The sequence below is a fragment of the Hemitrygon akajei genome, chromosome 14 (assembly GCF_048418815.1).
Source record: "Hemitrygon akajei chromosome 14, sHemAka1.3, whole genome shotgun sequence".
NCBI classification, from domain to species: Eukaryota; Metazoa; Chordata; class Chondrichthyes; order Myliobatiformes; family Dasyatidae; genus Hemitrygon; species Hemitrygon akajei.
In genome coordinates, this window is record NC_133137.1 from 18638115 (window position 1) to 18652374 (window position 14260).

At 41.9% G+C, this 14260-nt stretch overlaps 1 protein-coding gene across 5 annotated transcripts in view; it reads right to left on the minus strand.

Moving 5' to 3' along the window:
- Positions 1-341: 341 nt before the first annotated feature.
- The window catches only part of hip1rb (huntingtin interacting protein 1 related b), a 171045-nt gene continuing 157126 nt past the window's right edge, over positions 342-14260 (minus strand). For 4 of the 5 annotated variants that reach the window (XM_073065535.1, XM_073065537.1, XM_073065539.1 and 1 more), the window contains 13 exons: positions 13671-13757; positions 10720-10827; positions 9224-9360; positions 7868-7978; positions 7068-7126; positions 6936-6966; positions 6595-6657; positions 5754-5854; positions 4190-4295; positions 3326-3449; positions 3159-3220; positions 2102-2296; positions 342-1292 (listed from right to left, as the gene is read on the minus strand). In XM_073065535.1, coding sequence (XP_072921636.1) covers positions 1242-1292; positions 2102-2296; positions 3159-3220; positions 3326-3449; positions 4190-4295; positions 5754-5854; positions 6595-6657; positions 6936-6966; positions 7068-7126; positions 7868-7978; positions 9224-9360; positions 10720-10827; positions 13671-13757 — 1235 coding nt within the window. In that variant the 3' untranslated portion in view covers positions 342-1241. Of the gene's footprint in view, positions 1293-2021; positions 2297-3158; positions 3221-3325; positions 3450-4189; positions 4296-5753; positions 5855-6594; positions 6658-6935; positions 6967-7067; positions 7127-7867; positions 7979-9223; positions 9361-10719; positions 10828-13670; positions 13758-14260 lie in introns of all 5 variants that reach the window. The other variant, XM_073065536.1, reaches the window with a different exon arrangement.

Consider the following 14260-nt stretch of genomic DNA (forward strand, 5'->3'; position numbering starts at 1 on the left):
CAGGCTGCAGCAACAGTGGACAAAATGAATAGTAGGAATGAGAGCAGTGAGAAGGGAATAAATACCCTTTGCTCTAGCTGAAGAGGGTTGAGGGAAAATACAAGAAATAGATATGGTTGTGAGTCCTAACAAATATAGCAGTGGAGAAGCCTTAGCTAAAGAAAGAGATTAGTGCAATCAAAAAACAAGTTCCACAACTCCACAGAAACTGGGAGAGAACAATTCCTTCATTTGAATAGTATTTTTTTCCCTCTTTCTCTCTTCCACCCTCCCCCCATTGTTTTTCTGTCCACCCAAGGCTTGGGGGCATTCAGTGCAACTTGAGTGAAATAAGTCCAGTATTAGAATGCAGCCACCATTGTTTATTTCTGAGTCACATGCAAATATAAAGCTCTAACCCCATCTCTTTGCACTACGGGGAGGGAGAAAACACCAACACCCCTTGAGGCAAATGGAGAGTTGGACTGATTTATTTACCTGCTCTGTAAATTGGCCTATACTTAATTTACTTCACAGGTAGGAGGGAGGGTGGGAGGCATAAGTTAGTTATTGAAGTTTAAAAACCAATATAAATCTTAAATGTATGTAACAGCAATACATTCTTATGGATACAAGATTTCTTTGACTTTTTTGAATCTTTGTTTACATCTGATGTACAAAAACAATACATTTACTCAGTTTATTTCAAATTTTACATTAAAATTCAGTTCTCAAAATTCAATACAGCTTAAAACAATGTTCATAGGGCAAAATTTTCTATTGCTAATAAATACACCACACCTGTTAAAATTTCCATGTACATATAAAATACTTTAGATTTCCCAGAAATTGAGTTAAAATTATGTACAAAGCTTTTGAAGCTACTGAATCTTTACTTAAGGTTGCTAGTGCTTGCCAGCAACTAAACAAATATTCTAGCCCAGTAGCAAATGTACAGTGCACCTAATTAATCTTTCTAACAAAAAAGTCTGATTCTTGAAGGACTGATTGCAAAAGGTTAAAATAAACAGTTATTTCAACCACGGATCCCCCCATTTCATCTTGCTTGACCAATTTGAAAATATGCATATTAATATATGAACTTAGCTCCTACAGTTCTGCTTTTCATTAATTCATAGGGGGCACATCGAAAGAGTAAAATGAGCAAGTTTATGGAATGTAGCACTGCCATCTGATGGGCTTGACTTGTAAAGAATGCAGAGCGACTTGTTCTCTGGTCCAGCATACTGCAGCCACCACGTTTATTTAGAGTTCCGTAAATGAGAAATGTAGTTCGGTTCAGATACATTTAACTGCAAAATATTGAATAGGTAGAGTCAGAAGTAACCCATATTAAGCTGTAAATACAGGGGATGCAGATTTTTTTTTACAATTTAAAAATTGCCTTCCATTTTATTCTACACTATTAGCTACTAGATCACCCAGGACATGTGCCCTCTTCTCGCACATTCAGAGTTTCAAGAACACTTTCTCCCCCCCCCCTGCCATCTGATTTCTAAATGGACATTGAACTGATGAACACCACTTTTTCATTATTTCTGGTTTTGCACTTTTTAATATAAATATGCACTTACTGCAATTCATTTATTTCTATACTTATCATGTATCGCTGCTAAGTTACCAAATTTCACGACGTATGCCGGTGATAATAAATTCTGAGATTCAGTGTTTAGAACTCAACTTCTTGCCAGAGTCAGGCACATCCTAAGGAAGCCAGGTTAGCAACTTAATTCTTGATCTAGATCAGGGGTCTGCAGCCCCTCAGTTAATGGTAAGGCTCCACGCCATTTTAAAAAAAAGGTTGCGAACCCCTGGTCTAGATCCGTGGACTCCATTGGTTACTCCTCTGTTATGAATTACCAGTTTGTTGTTCCTCTCTGCACCTTGTGGCTCATCAGGGGGCAAACTTCTGCTGTTTCCTTAGCATTTTAAATGAGGCTGAGTTGCTAGCTCGGTGCTCAACCAGGCACTGATGATAAGTATGCAAGCAGCTAGCTGGATTTGAACTCGGTATTACTTGCCTCAAAGTCTAGTGTGGATGCTACTACACCGCTGGCCTTGATTACCAGTTGCAGTATACGTTGGATGAGATTAGACTTGCCTGGGGATCTTTCTTGGGTGGGATGGTTGGTTTTTGGGACAGTGGCGGTTTCTTTGAAATTTCAGGTTTCGGTGGTAGCTTCTCGTCTTCTAATAGTTCATCGTGCGTTCCTCCCAGCTCGTAATGTTTCTTCCGGAGATCTCCAAGCTTCATCCTCTCCTGCTCCAGTTTATTTTCCAGCTCCAAAACTTTCACCTAAACAAAGCAGTTGATATACAAGAAATCAGGCTTTATACTCCGTCACCAGCCCTATCTGTTGATGCCCTTGATTTTTTTTTTGAGAAATATGCCTTGAAAGTAAGAAGGGACAAAGCTTCCACAGTTCAAGTAGAAGATTTCGTAGATCCATGTGTGTGTGTGCGTGCGCATATGCCTTAAACTGTGAATAGCTAATCCTTTAAAACTTACTTCCCCTTTGCAGCCTTTCAAACCATAGAATCATACTTTCATCCTTCAGGAACTTTTGTACAAGTCTATAAAATCAGCTCTTAATTTGAAAGTATTAGACTTTTGTCTCCCAAGTCATTTCCATTCAAGGAAGAAAGTTGACCCTGTGTTGCACTCTAGCACAGTCCCTTAGAATGGAGCACAATTTTTACTGTGCCCATGGTCTGTTTTTTTATCAATTATGCTATTGTTTGCACTGTTGTAACTATGTGGTTTTGTGCAGGTCTTGTAGCTTTAGTTTTTGGTCTTGTTTGTCTGGTGGATTTGGAGCTCCTTTCCGGGGAATGCGCTAAGACGGTAGCGCGATATTAATACGCAGCAGCCTCTCCGTTTGCTGGATTGGGGATTGCCAAACGTTATGTGGATTTTCTGGTGTAGTCTGTTTTGTCATGTGCTTTTGTGATACCATTCTGGAGGAACGTCTCATTTTTTAACTGCATTGCATTTGTGGTTTCTAAATGACAATAAACTGAATCTGAATTGAGCTTACTGTAACTAAATATACAATAACTATGCTGAAGAAAAAAGACTATTCCATCATAAATGCTGTCTCTAATGGGTATAACACTTAGTTGTTTTAATTGGCAAATATTGAAAGCAATAATTTTACCTGTGTTTCAATCTCCTGCTTTTTAAGTTTAATCCTTGACATTCCAGAAAAATCCATAGTATCTGGAAAATGGTGGAACAGTAACCTCAATACTCAAAAGCAAACAAGTGGACAATACAAGTATCAAACTGCTGACAAACCCTGTTAACCCCGTGGGGTCTGGTTACCTTTATCTTCAATCTGTTCCTGTCCAGATTTTGTTGATGCAACCACATTAGCAGCCATCTCATTTACGTGCCTGGAGGCTTGTTGCAATTGGGACAGGTTCCTGCTGTTCCGGCCTGCTTTCACCTAAACGGAGAAGTTCACAATTTGAGTGGGTAAACGTCGCTGAGGCTGCCTGTATCTGCTGGGGTCATTTTAAATGGGAACAGTAGAGACTGGAGTGCAGCAGAAGTTTGGAGAGGGAAAGGAATGGAACTGTTCTAGTGTCAGGAAATGTGCTGGGTTAGAGTGCAGATAAACAACGTGAAATCCACTTCAGCAGGATACACTGTCACTGCTATCTGTCTGATCCATCATTGTATTTGAGATGTTCCCTTCAAGCTGTTTTGTCTTCTATGAGGGGGTGATCAATAGGATTCAACAGGTGCATTTAAGGTCAGAGAAATGTATACAATATACATCCTGAATTTCTTTTCAGACATCCATGCAGAGGAGTGCCCCAAAGAGTGAATGACAGGTACAACATTAGAACCCCAAAGCCCTCCCCTCAATTCCCCCTCCCACACACAAGCAGCAACAAGGCAATGAACCTCCCCACCCCCACTACCATAAAAGTATCGGCGCCCTCCACCGAGCACTCAAGCGTGCAGCAAAGCAACAATAAAGGCACTGACTTGCAGAACCCCAAAGACCACTTGTTCACCTGATAATTCCACTTACCACAGGCGCTCTCTCTTCCCTAATAAGGGAAAAAGAGGTGTCCCCGTTTCCCTATTCCTCCTTTCAGTTGTACTGACTTCTCCATCTACCCCCTTCCCTCGTTTTCTCTTGCACGGTTAATCTGTTGTTACTGTGAGTCTCCTCACCTTCGATGCAGCTACAAGCTGCGCTGTGCTGGCTGCGACTTCGTGCGAGCAAACAATCAACTCCTCGTACTTCCCGGTCTTGAGCACAACTTTGTCAGCTGAATCTCTGGATTCCCCCCCCAAAAAAAAAAACACAAAAACATTCCTTATAGATCATTTCATCTCCTCGGTCCTGGGGCCAGCCCTCTGCTTGCCCCAAAATCTGATTACTGAAAGTGTGAAAGAAAATTGCAGCATGCCCAGTTAGCTGCTACAGTGAGGAAGGATGGTTACGTACCCTGGCAAAGGGAAAAGGCTTGCTTATCTGTCAACCTGTTACTGTTTTATCAGCTAGCTAATGCACAAAATGATAACTTAAGTGTTTCTTTTATAATCCTGAATGCAGGGGCTCGGTAAGACTGAGTGGTATGCGGTTTCGGTCTCCTTTCTAGAAAAGACCCACCAGACTGGTGGGTTCAGCCCACGTGATTGAGTGGGCTAGGCTTGTGATCTTTCAGTGTATGAACTTCACAGGGTGTGTGTGAATATAGAAGGACGTTGCTCCTCTGAGCTGTTTAATGTCAGGGCTCGCTATGTACGGGCAGCTTATTTGGCATGAAGATGGAAAAAGCTTCACTCATCTTGCTTCGCTGGAGGGCTGTAGGGACCTAGCTGAATTCATTTGTGTTTCTGGATACTAGGCGATTTGAGGACTATGGAGATTTGGTGTGGTAGATCAGCTATTACCAAGATGGACAGTAGAGCTGACAAAGGTCCAGTCCAAACGGTCTGCTCCTGCTTGCTTTAGTTCAACAAGGAATAGGATAGGAGCTGGAGGAAAGCACATCCAGCAATACTGCTAGTTAATGCTGGACACGTGGGTATGTAGAACAACTAACCTGAACTCAATTTAAGGTTCCTAACAGGTTGGCTAGGAATGTTTATTGAAGGTTTCGTGGAGAAAGCCTGAAGTAAGGTTGTGAGCTTAGTTATTTAACAAAATAGCCTACCTTTCCCGGAAACAAGTGAGCCTGTGAAACAGCTAAACATTAAATCATAGAATTTCCTCCACAAACAGTTTCTCAAAAGAACCCATCGCACAGGATTTTGCCCTGTGCAGCTTTTCTCATGAGAGCAGAAATGAATTTTATAAAGTTCCTTGTTTCCTGACAGCTCGAACTCGAGCCTTGGGATATATTCCAACAGTGGGTTTAAAGTAAGTTGGGTTCTAGGAGGAAGGGTTGTGGTGGGGGGGGGGGGGGGGGGGGAAGGTGATCTGAACCCATACATCAGGATACAGAATAAGATTCAAACGGACTCCTATGATACAGGGAGCAGAAGTTTACTTGGTGCCTGAGATGGACAGTTTATACAGTGCCTCAATGTCATTATTTGTTACGTGGTCCATGAAATACATCATGTCTTTCTATTTTCTAACACCTTTCCATCTAATACTACCCTCACTATTAGATGTAGGTATTTTCTCCATTACTTATGATACAGGGACTAAATGTCTTCCCTTTTATTGCCACAGTAGCACAAAGAACAAGAAAGCAACTACCCAGTGGTTGCAGCCAGTACTTACACCAACTGTGTGGCACCCCATCCAACAGCTTTGGAGGCAGAGATTAGGCCCTCTGTCCAGCGAGAGTTCTTTGCATAGAATTCTTTTGGCGTTGCTGCCCCCTGTAAATGAGTTATTTCTTCATTAACCGAGTCCAAAAATCATCACCTGCATGCATGTCAAAAGGCTTTGTACAATATTAAAACGCTCAGGTGATTTCCTTGAATTGGCTTCAGATCATTTTGCACTCCAATCCCTCCAAACTAATAAGTGCTGGAGGGAGCGTCCATCCTCCTGGGTTTGAGTGGGGAAGGCCAATGGAATGGAAACAAGGGAGTGAAAATGCTGGAATCTGGAGCAACACCTGTGCTACTTACTGGTGGAACTCAGCAGGTCAGATAATATCTATGGAGAGAAATGGACAGTTGACATTCTGGGTGCCTAGGTTATGATCGTCCTAAATTGCAGAAACAAACTAACAGGTCATAATTTTAAAACAAAACCATGAAGTCAATAAATCAACAACTAATGTTTCCAACCATCTACTTCAAAACCATCACAGGCATACGTAGGGAGTTTTCTGGAGTTATGTAAATATAGCAGATATTAATTCAAAAAAAAGTCCCCAGTTCTCAATGTACATTGCAAGTAGTAAATTGAAGTTAAGAGTACAGACTATCCCACAGACTAAGAGATTATGGTTAGCAAAATTGTGGTCATGAGCTTGCTTGTTGGGATAAATAAAGATTTCTATATCACCAGCTTCAGTGTCCCTGTGGTGACTTCAATCATGGTCACAAGAAGCGGTAGTGAGATGCTGGTGTTCCTCTCTATTGGATTGGACAATGACTTTTATGCTTACCCTGCCACTTTCCACAATCTCCTTCTGCAGGCTTGTGGAGGCCACCACCAATTGCCTTATTGCCTGAAAAGGAGGAAATGAAACGCAGATTTAAATCAGTAAGAATTGTCTTCTGATGAGACAACCATGAATTCTAGATTCAAAGGTCACTAGTCCAACAAAACAGTCTGCCGTAGACAACATTTGTTTAAATGAACCAACAGCTCTTCAGTGAAGTGTACTGGTCCTTTTTTACATGCAGAAAGCAGAGAATTTGTTCTATTAAACAGTGTCAAAAGTACAGCTGGATTTTCTGTCTGATAAACTGATTAATGCCAGAAGACCCAATGCACGGTTCCTACCTTCATGAGACTGGTGCAAGAGTTTAGAATTCTGAAACAAAGATAACAGGAAAGCCTCAGTGTACAGTGGCAAAAACATTATCAGTTTTTAAGTAAACAGAGTTCTGTGCGTGATGGTAGAGATTCACAAACCTTTCATTAACTTCAAGTTTAATCCCAGAGCTTCCTTGTCTGGCTTGCTTCATCATTTCCTGCAAGGTGGAACATTGAATGCTTTCAAATCTTGACCAGAGATTCAGAATGTACTGGAGAGCTCCACACTCCAGAAGGCAAGAACTCTTAAGACCTTTAAACGCACGGTGGGTAAACACTTCCCAGCTGGAATTTTTTAAACCATTAAGAACGCCAATCACATTTGCCATGAAATAGAACAAGCTTAAGATCTATATCTGAATTTTGTTCATTTGATTACAAGGTACATTTTAAATGCCTTTCATACAAAAAGTGCATTTCTAAATGACTATCGAGATCCAACTACATTCATGTGCCATAATCCATACTGAAACATGATCACCGTAAGCAACACATGATCTACTAGTCCTTACAACTAAAATATAGCAATCCCTCTCACCTAATAACTACTTAAAAACAGTAATTAAGTACAGTGTTTGGTTGCTTCCAATCAGTATTTGGCTGAAGTGCACAGGAACACAACTGATATCACCAGTAGCAACACGTTTTAGAACGTGCAGAGAAGTTGCTTGCACCTGGGATTAGACCAAGCTGGAAGTAACAACCTACAGGAAATTGCCCAGAAAAATTTGTAGGGACATCTCAAGAGATATTACTCTGTAATAAAACTGATTAGTCATCTGATAGTAGGAATATGAACTCAGGGAAGTGTAAATCGTGTTAGTCATAATGATATTGCACAAACTTAGGGAAACTTACAATGACCTTTTGCTTTCTACAAAAGGTTGACTCTATCCTACCTCAATTCTCTTTACTGCATCATCAATGGCTGCTGATGTTGCTGCCATCTCTTTATCCACCATGTCACCAAGCTCTTCCTGTCTGATGTCAATGCTCTTGGGCCTCAGTTCCTGAGGGAAAAATATAATTAAAGTCTCTACTCCAGCTACAGTTTTAAAGGTTGAAAACATCTACTGCAGATTGCTTAATACCATACGAATTCCTGTTTTCTCAAAGCCACCTTTTAACAATAAAAGCGAATGCATTTGTCCAGATATAAATTGTAATTGGCATTTATCCTCCTGGATAAAACCACAGTATTTCTAGGGCTGGAGATGCCGGAGGATGAAAATGTTGCAGGAACACCGCAGGAGAGATGTCATCAATGGAAGGAAATGAGCATTTGGCATTTCAGGCCAAGACCCATGAAGTGTCTTGATCTGAAACGTTGACTGACTACTTCCCTCCATATATGCTGCCTAACATCCCGAGTTCCTCCAGCATTTTATAAGTCGCTCCAATATTTCCAGGGCTCTCAGGATTCAGTTAACCAGCCGTATTTCCTTTCTGAACTGTTGAAACTTATGTTTTATTCTCGTAAAGCACTGACCCCAAGTCAGATTCTGACCAGGTTCAAGAACAGCAATACGTGCAATCCTCCCCAGATTGAAGAGCTCTACAGTCTAAACTCTAATGGGATTCAGTGACAAATCCAGTTTAAAACAGAAGCAGTTTTCTGAGGATTTAGCACAAATTTCAAGGAGGAATATTAATTTATTTCCAAGGTAGAGGGTTCAGTTGCTGTTTTGCAAGCTGAAAGCAGAATCCAGAAGGCTTCCAGCTGCTCCATAATCGCCTTGATAGAGTTGCATGTCTGTGTGTGTGAGATAGAGCGAGAACAATATATAATGGAACTCTGGAGGGCAGATGAATCAAGGTGCAATTAAATGAGGCAGTGGTCTTGCTGTTGCTCCAAGTCGTATGTTCCTTATGGACCTCCCTGACCACTGGAGCAGCCAGAGTACCAGACTATCTGCTGACATTCCCACTGCAATTACAAGTTTCAATCAATAGCATAGGGACTCGGCACTGCCAACTCATGGAGTCAGAGAGTCCCACCTCCAGAATGGTAAAAATGCAACTCCTTGATACGCATCAATGATTTTTCATTGAAAGCAGAGTGAACAGCTGGATCCTCACCTTGCAAAGAAATCAGTGCTCCTCCTTAAAGTTTACACCGCATCTCCAGTGCAATGAATTGAATTTTGCAGCTTTTCATGTGGAAAATGATCAAATCTCTTGGGAGTTCGCATACATCCAGATTTGGGCTTTCCTAAGATCACTTAAGAATGTGCCTGGTCAGTTGAAAGTCATACCTGCCCAAGGTCAAGGATTTTCTGAATCATTCTCCGAACAGCTGCAGGGTCTGCATGCGCAACTGACTGCTTATCCTTCAAGTGACCCAAATAGCATAGGCTCTCCTTCCCACACTCTCTGCAGCTGTCTGTTAGTCCTGTGGGGTTGGAAAAACATTTTTATGAAAGCAACCTGAAAATCATTTTAACAGGCTCCAACGTTCCCCAGGGAAGACCCCTGGAAAGTGATTACTTTGGAACAATATTCCCACAGTGACCGCATCCTGTACATCCTAGTTCTAGCGAACTGATGCTTAATTATTAAACCAGTACTATTCTTAGTAACACACAGAATGCTGGAAGAACCCTGCAGATCAGGCAGTATCAGTGGAAGGAAATGAGTTTCCACCAATCAATGATCTCACTTTAAGGAGTCTTTATCTTATGTTCTCATTATTTATTGCTATTTATTTATATTTGCATTTGCACAGTTTGTTGTCTTCTGCACTCTGGTTGATCTTTCATTGATCCTGTTATAGTTACTATTCTATAGATTTGGTGAGTATAGAACATAGAATAGTACAGCACATTACAGGCCCTTCGGCGCACAATGTTGTGCCGACCCTCAAACCCTGCCTCCCGTATAACCCCCCACCTTAAATTCCTCCATATACCTGTCTAGTAGTCTCTTAAACTTCACTAGTGTATCTGCCTCCACCACTGACTCAGGCAGTGCATTCCATGCACCAACCACTCTCTGAGTGAAACACCTTCCTCTAATATCCCCCTTGAACTTCCCTCCACTTACCTTAAAGCCATGTCCTCTTGTACTGAGCAGTGGCGCCCTGGGGAAGAGCCGCTGGCTGTCCACTCTGTCTATTCCTCTTAATATCTTGTACACCTCTATCATGTCTCCTCTCATCCTCCTTCTCTCCAAAGAGTAAAGCCCTAGCTCCCTTAATCTCTGACCATAATCCATTCTCTCTAAACCAGGCAGCATCCTGGTAAATCTCCTCTGTACCCTTTCCAATGCTTCCACATCCTTCCTATAGTGAGGCGTCCAGAACTGGACACAGTACTCCAAGTGTGACCTAACTAGAGTTTTGTAGAGCTGCATCATTACATGCCCGCAGGAAAATGAATCTCAGGGTTGTATATGGTGACATATGTGTACTTCGATTACAAAATTTAATTTGAACTTTGAGTTGATAATTCAGGCCTAGACCTTACGTCTGGACTCAAAGCATCCCAAGATGCTGCCTGCCTGGTTCTCAGAGTTCCTGCAGCACTTTGTGTGTTGCTCCAGATTGCAGCATCTGCAGTTCAGCAGCAAGTGTACAACCAAACTGCAGAGAAGCAGCTCTAGCACCGACGGAGCTTCGTCGAGACAGACCCCAGGAAATGTTACGTATTTCACCTGCAGTCTAAGCTCTGATGCTGAACGGTATGCTGGGACTGCTGTTAAGTGTTTAAGTTAAACATCTTTTCCAGGGTCCTCAGAAACACTCAATACTCACTGTCAGCGTGGTCAGTTGGTGCCAGATGTGAGGTGGCACTGCCATTTACTATGGTGTCCGCAGTCAAATGTGCAAACCTGGTCAATGCCTGCAAGAGGCTGCTAGCATCTGTGGGAACCAATGGAAGAGTGTCAAACTGAAGGGAACAATTCATTGAACACGCAGAATAAAGAGAATCAGCAAATTAAGGGCAAAATGCACACCTAATAAAATGATTTTCACAATACTTTCTAAAGGCTTTTTGTGCAGAACACTTAAGACGAGCCTCCTCAACATCCACAACATGATCTTTAACAACTATTTTATTAACCCCAATTAAGGTCTTTTTGATACTGATATGACACCAAGTGAGGTCTTAATAAGTTCAGGCTCCTAAGTCACTGAGTTTGGCACTAAGGCATTCTAATCCTGATTTAACTCATTTAAACACACAAACAAGGAGTGGAGAAAGCCACTTGGCCCCTCAATCCACGTAAGATCATGATCAACCCTGTATTCCCATCTGCCCTTTCGCCTCTTTGATTATCACATATCTACCTACTCTACCCCTGTCTTACAAATGTTCAAGAATTCTGCCACCATTGCCCTTTGTGGAAATTTCCCAAAGACTAATGACATTCAAGATAAAAACTTTCATCTGTGTCTAGAATGTGGAACTCGTTTTAAATCTGTGACTCCAAGTTCTAGATTCTCCTACAAAAGGAATCATGGGCTGTGTAGCCCACCGCAGGTGTTTATTTTTAAATCATCTCCTACTCAAAAGCTTGTCCAACTTTCCCTCATAAGACAACCTGCCCATTCCAGTCCAATAATCTTTTCCTGAACAGTTGCAATGCATTAAGACCCTGCCTTAAATATAGAGTACTCAAGAATTGGTCTCAACGATCCCCTATATAAATGAGACATATCCTTCATTTGTATTCAATTCTTTTGACAGTTGTCTTTTGTTAGTCTTCATAACTACTTGTAGCACCTGCATTTACAAATTGTACACTGGACACTCGGATCTTTCAGCATCTCAAAGTTCTGCAAACTCATCATTTCAATACCATGTTTCTTTTCCCCTGCTAAGATCCCCAATTTTCCACATTAAGTTACAATTGGCCAATCATTGTTTCTTATATTATCTTCACAATTTACTTTACTAAGTTTTCAGAAAATAGAAAGATAGCAATTTTAACTCTGGCACCTTTCATACAAATACTGAGGCCCCAGCAGAGATCCTTAACACTCATTACATCTTGCCAGTAGAAGGCGACCCAATTGACCTGACTAACCAGGTACATCAGATCCATAGTCACATGTTAACTCCCACACTTTTAGCTCTTAGTCTCTGCAACGACTTTTGATGTAATACCTAAACAAAAACCTTTTGGAAATCTGTCTAGATTATGTCACTTTGTTATGCTAGCCAATTTAATGGAGCTTGATTTCCTTTTTGACTTTGTCTGATTAACTTTCTAAGTGCTTTCTAAGTAGTAGGAGTTTTCTAAGTGCCCCACCACAATGGCCTTAATAACTCCTCCTAACATCATCTTTATAACGAGTTGTTAAATGTAACTCCTATATTCTTCTTGAAAATAGAAGCTGCATTTGATATTTTTCAATGTAATTGAACCTTCCTCAAATCCATGGAATTGTGGAAAGTTGAAATCAACTATCTCACCCGTTACTTTCTCTAAAATCCAGGAATGAAGTCCATCGGGATAGGAATTTGTCAGCCCACAGCTCCAACCACTTGCTTAGCACAAATGCAGGGTGATAGTGACATTGCTGATGCCATTGCCCCAGCACACCACCGCATCAAAGATTGTACTGGCAACAACAGACTGGGAGAACATGTGAAGGAAAGGCCTGCGTACTCCAAAGGACCGCAGTCTCCTCAGGAAGCAGAGGCAACTCGTGCTATTCTGAGACCTCATTATCCATCTGACTTCTCTAGTCTACAGATTAAAATCTTCCCTGATTGTTGCTCTATTCTTTTAGACAGGCTCCAACTATTTGCACCCTGCCCTGCGGATACTGACAAGTGCCCTGCACAGCACATTCACAAGCCTTTATTATTTCACATCTGCACACTTAAGTGTTTCCACATCACAGTGAACTGTGATGTTACAACAGGTCCCAATAACCATGGATGTAGGAAGCAACTGAGCCTCAAGTCCAATAACCCTCTGCACATTCATCAGCTGAAGACCTTTGTAAAGTTGGCCTTGACATTGTCAGTGTTCACGGTCACACAATCTGTGACTTGATTTTACAACCTGAGTAAGAAACTGCTATAGGGCAAGTGGTAGGGAGTGGAGATACCTCTACCAAAGGAGAGGTAAGGTGCTCTTTCCCTTGCTGGCCTGCAGCTCACCTTGGGTAAGGTATATAGCAGCTGCTTAGACCCCCCGATCAGGGTCATGTGAAGCCACGGGGACAGGTGGTGGATGAGCAGCTGGTGCACATCACAAATCCTGGATTTGCGACCACTGACACCAGGCAGACAATCTCTGAAGAGTACTGATAATGGCTGGGGCCACCCGTCTTGTAAAGACACCGCCCAGAAGAAGGCAATGGCAAAGCCACATCTGTAGAAAAATTTGCCAAGAACAATTACGGTCATGGACCATGATTGCCCACCTCGTATGACACGGTACATAATGATGATGATAGGATAAACAACCTATGAATCTTCACGTGGCAAAATTCAACATAATAGCACAGTTTGTAGTCTCCACAAGCCTTTCATAACATTTTAAGCTCAAGCAAACTGAATAGTACCAATGAACAGTTGGAAACCGGCACTTACACAGACCATCAGCTGATAGGAAAATCCCAGAGAAGTGAAGGAGGAAAATATTTACCAGTTAGTAATTCACCTTTACATCAAAGGTGAGCTCAGCTTTCAGAATAGCCACTGAATAAAATGTGACCATGTGTGATTGAGACGGAGGTGACAGTACCTGCCATGTTCTTTGTGTACTGGGAGTGTCCTTGCTGCATCAAGTTCACTGATTCCAGTGCTGCCTCTGCCCTGTTGATAAGGTAATCTACAAGAGACAGAAAAATCAGTTCTTCCCTTTAAAGTGCAAACAAGACACGTCCTGGGGCAGTCCCACCTTCACACAATACCAGCCTGCACATTGCTATCACAAAGTCCCGAAGGGCCACTCAACGCGGGTTTAACGCTGTACTTTGCAACTGTCGTCACTCCTGCAGATAGTGACCGTAAACTCGAAGAGCAAACATTGCCGACAGAGGAAGGCACAGCTGCTTCTCCCAACGTTATCCCTGATGCACCTCCAGAGCAGATTTCTAATTGCGAAGTGGAGAGCAAGCTTCCTTCAATAGCCGGTGTGCTACCGCATTTCAATCGTTACTTGGGCAACGAGCTGCTTATTAGAATATGGGGCAGTAACCCAACGTAGGACAGAACTATATTATATACCTTTAACGTTAGTCCGCAAAATTTGAGTGGCGCGTGGTGGGGTAGAAGATAAAAAAGGGAAAGGTGGAAATTGGTTCTTTGAAGAATATGGAAACATTTATAAAG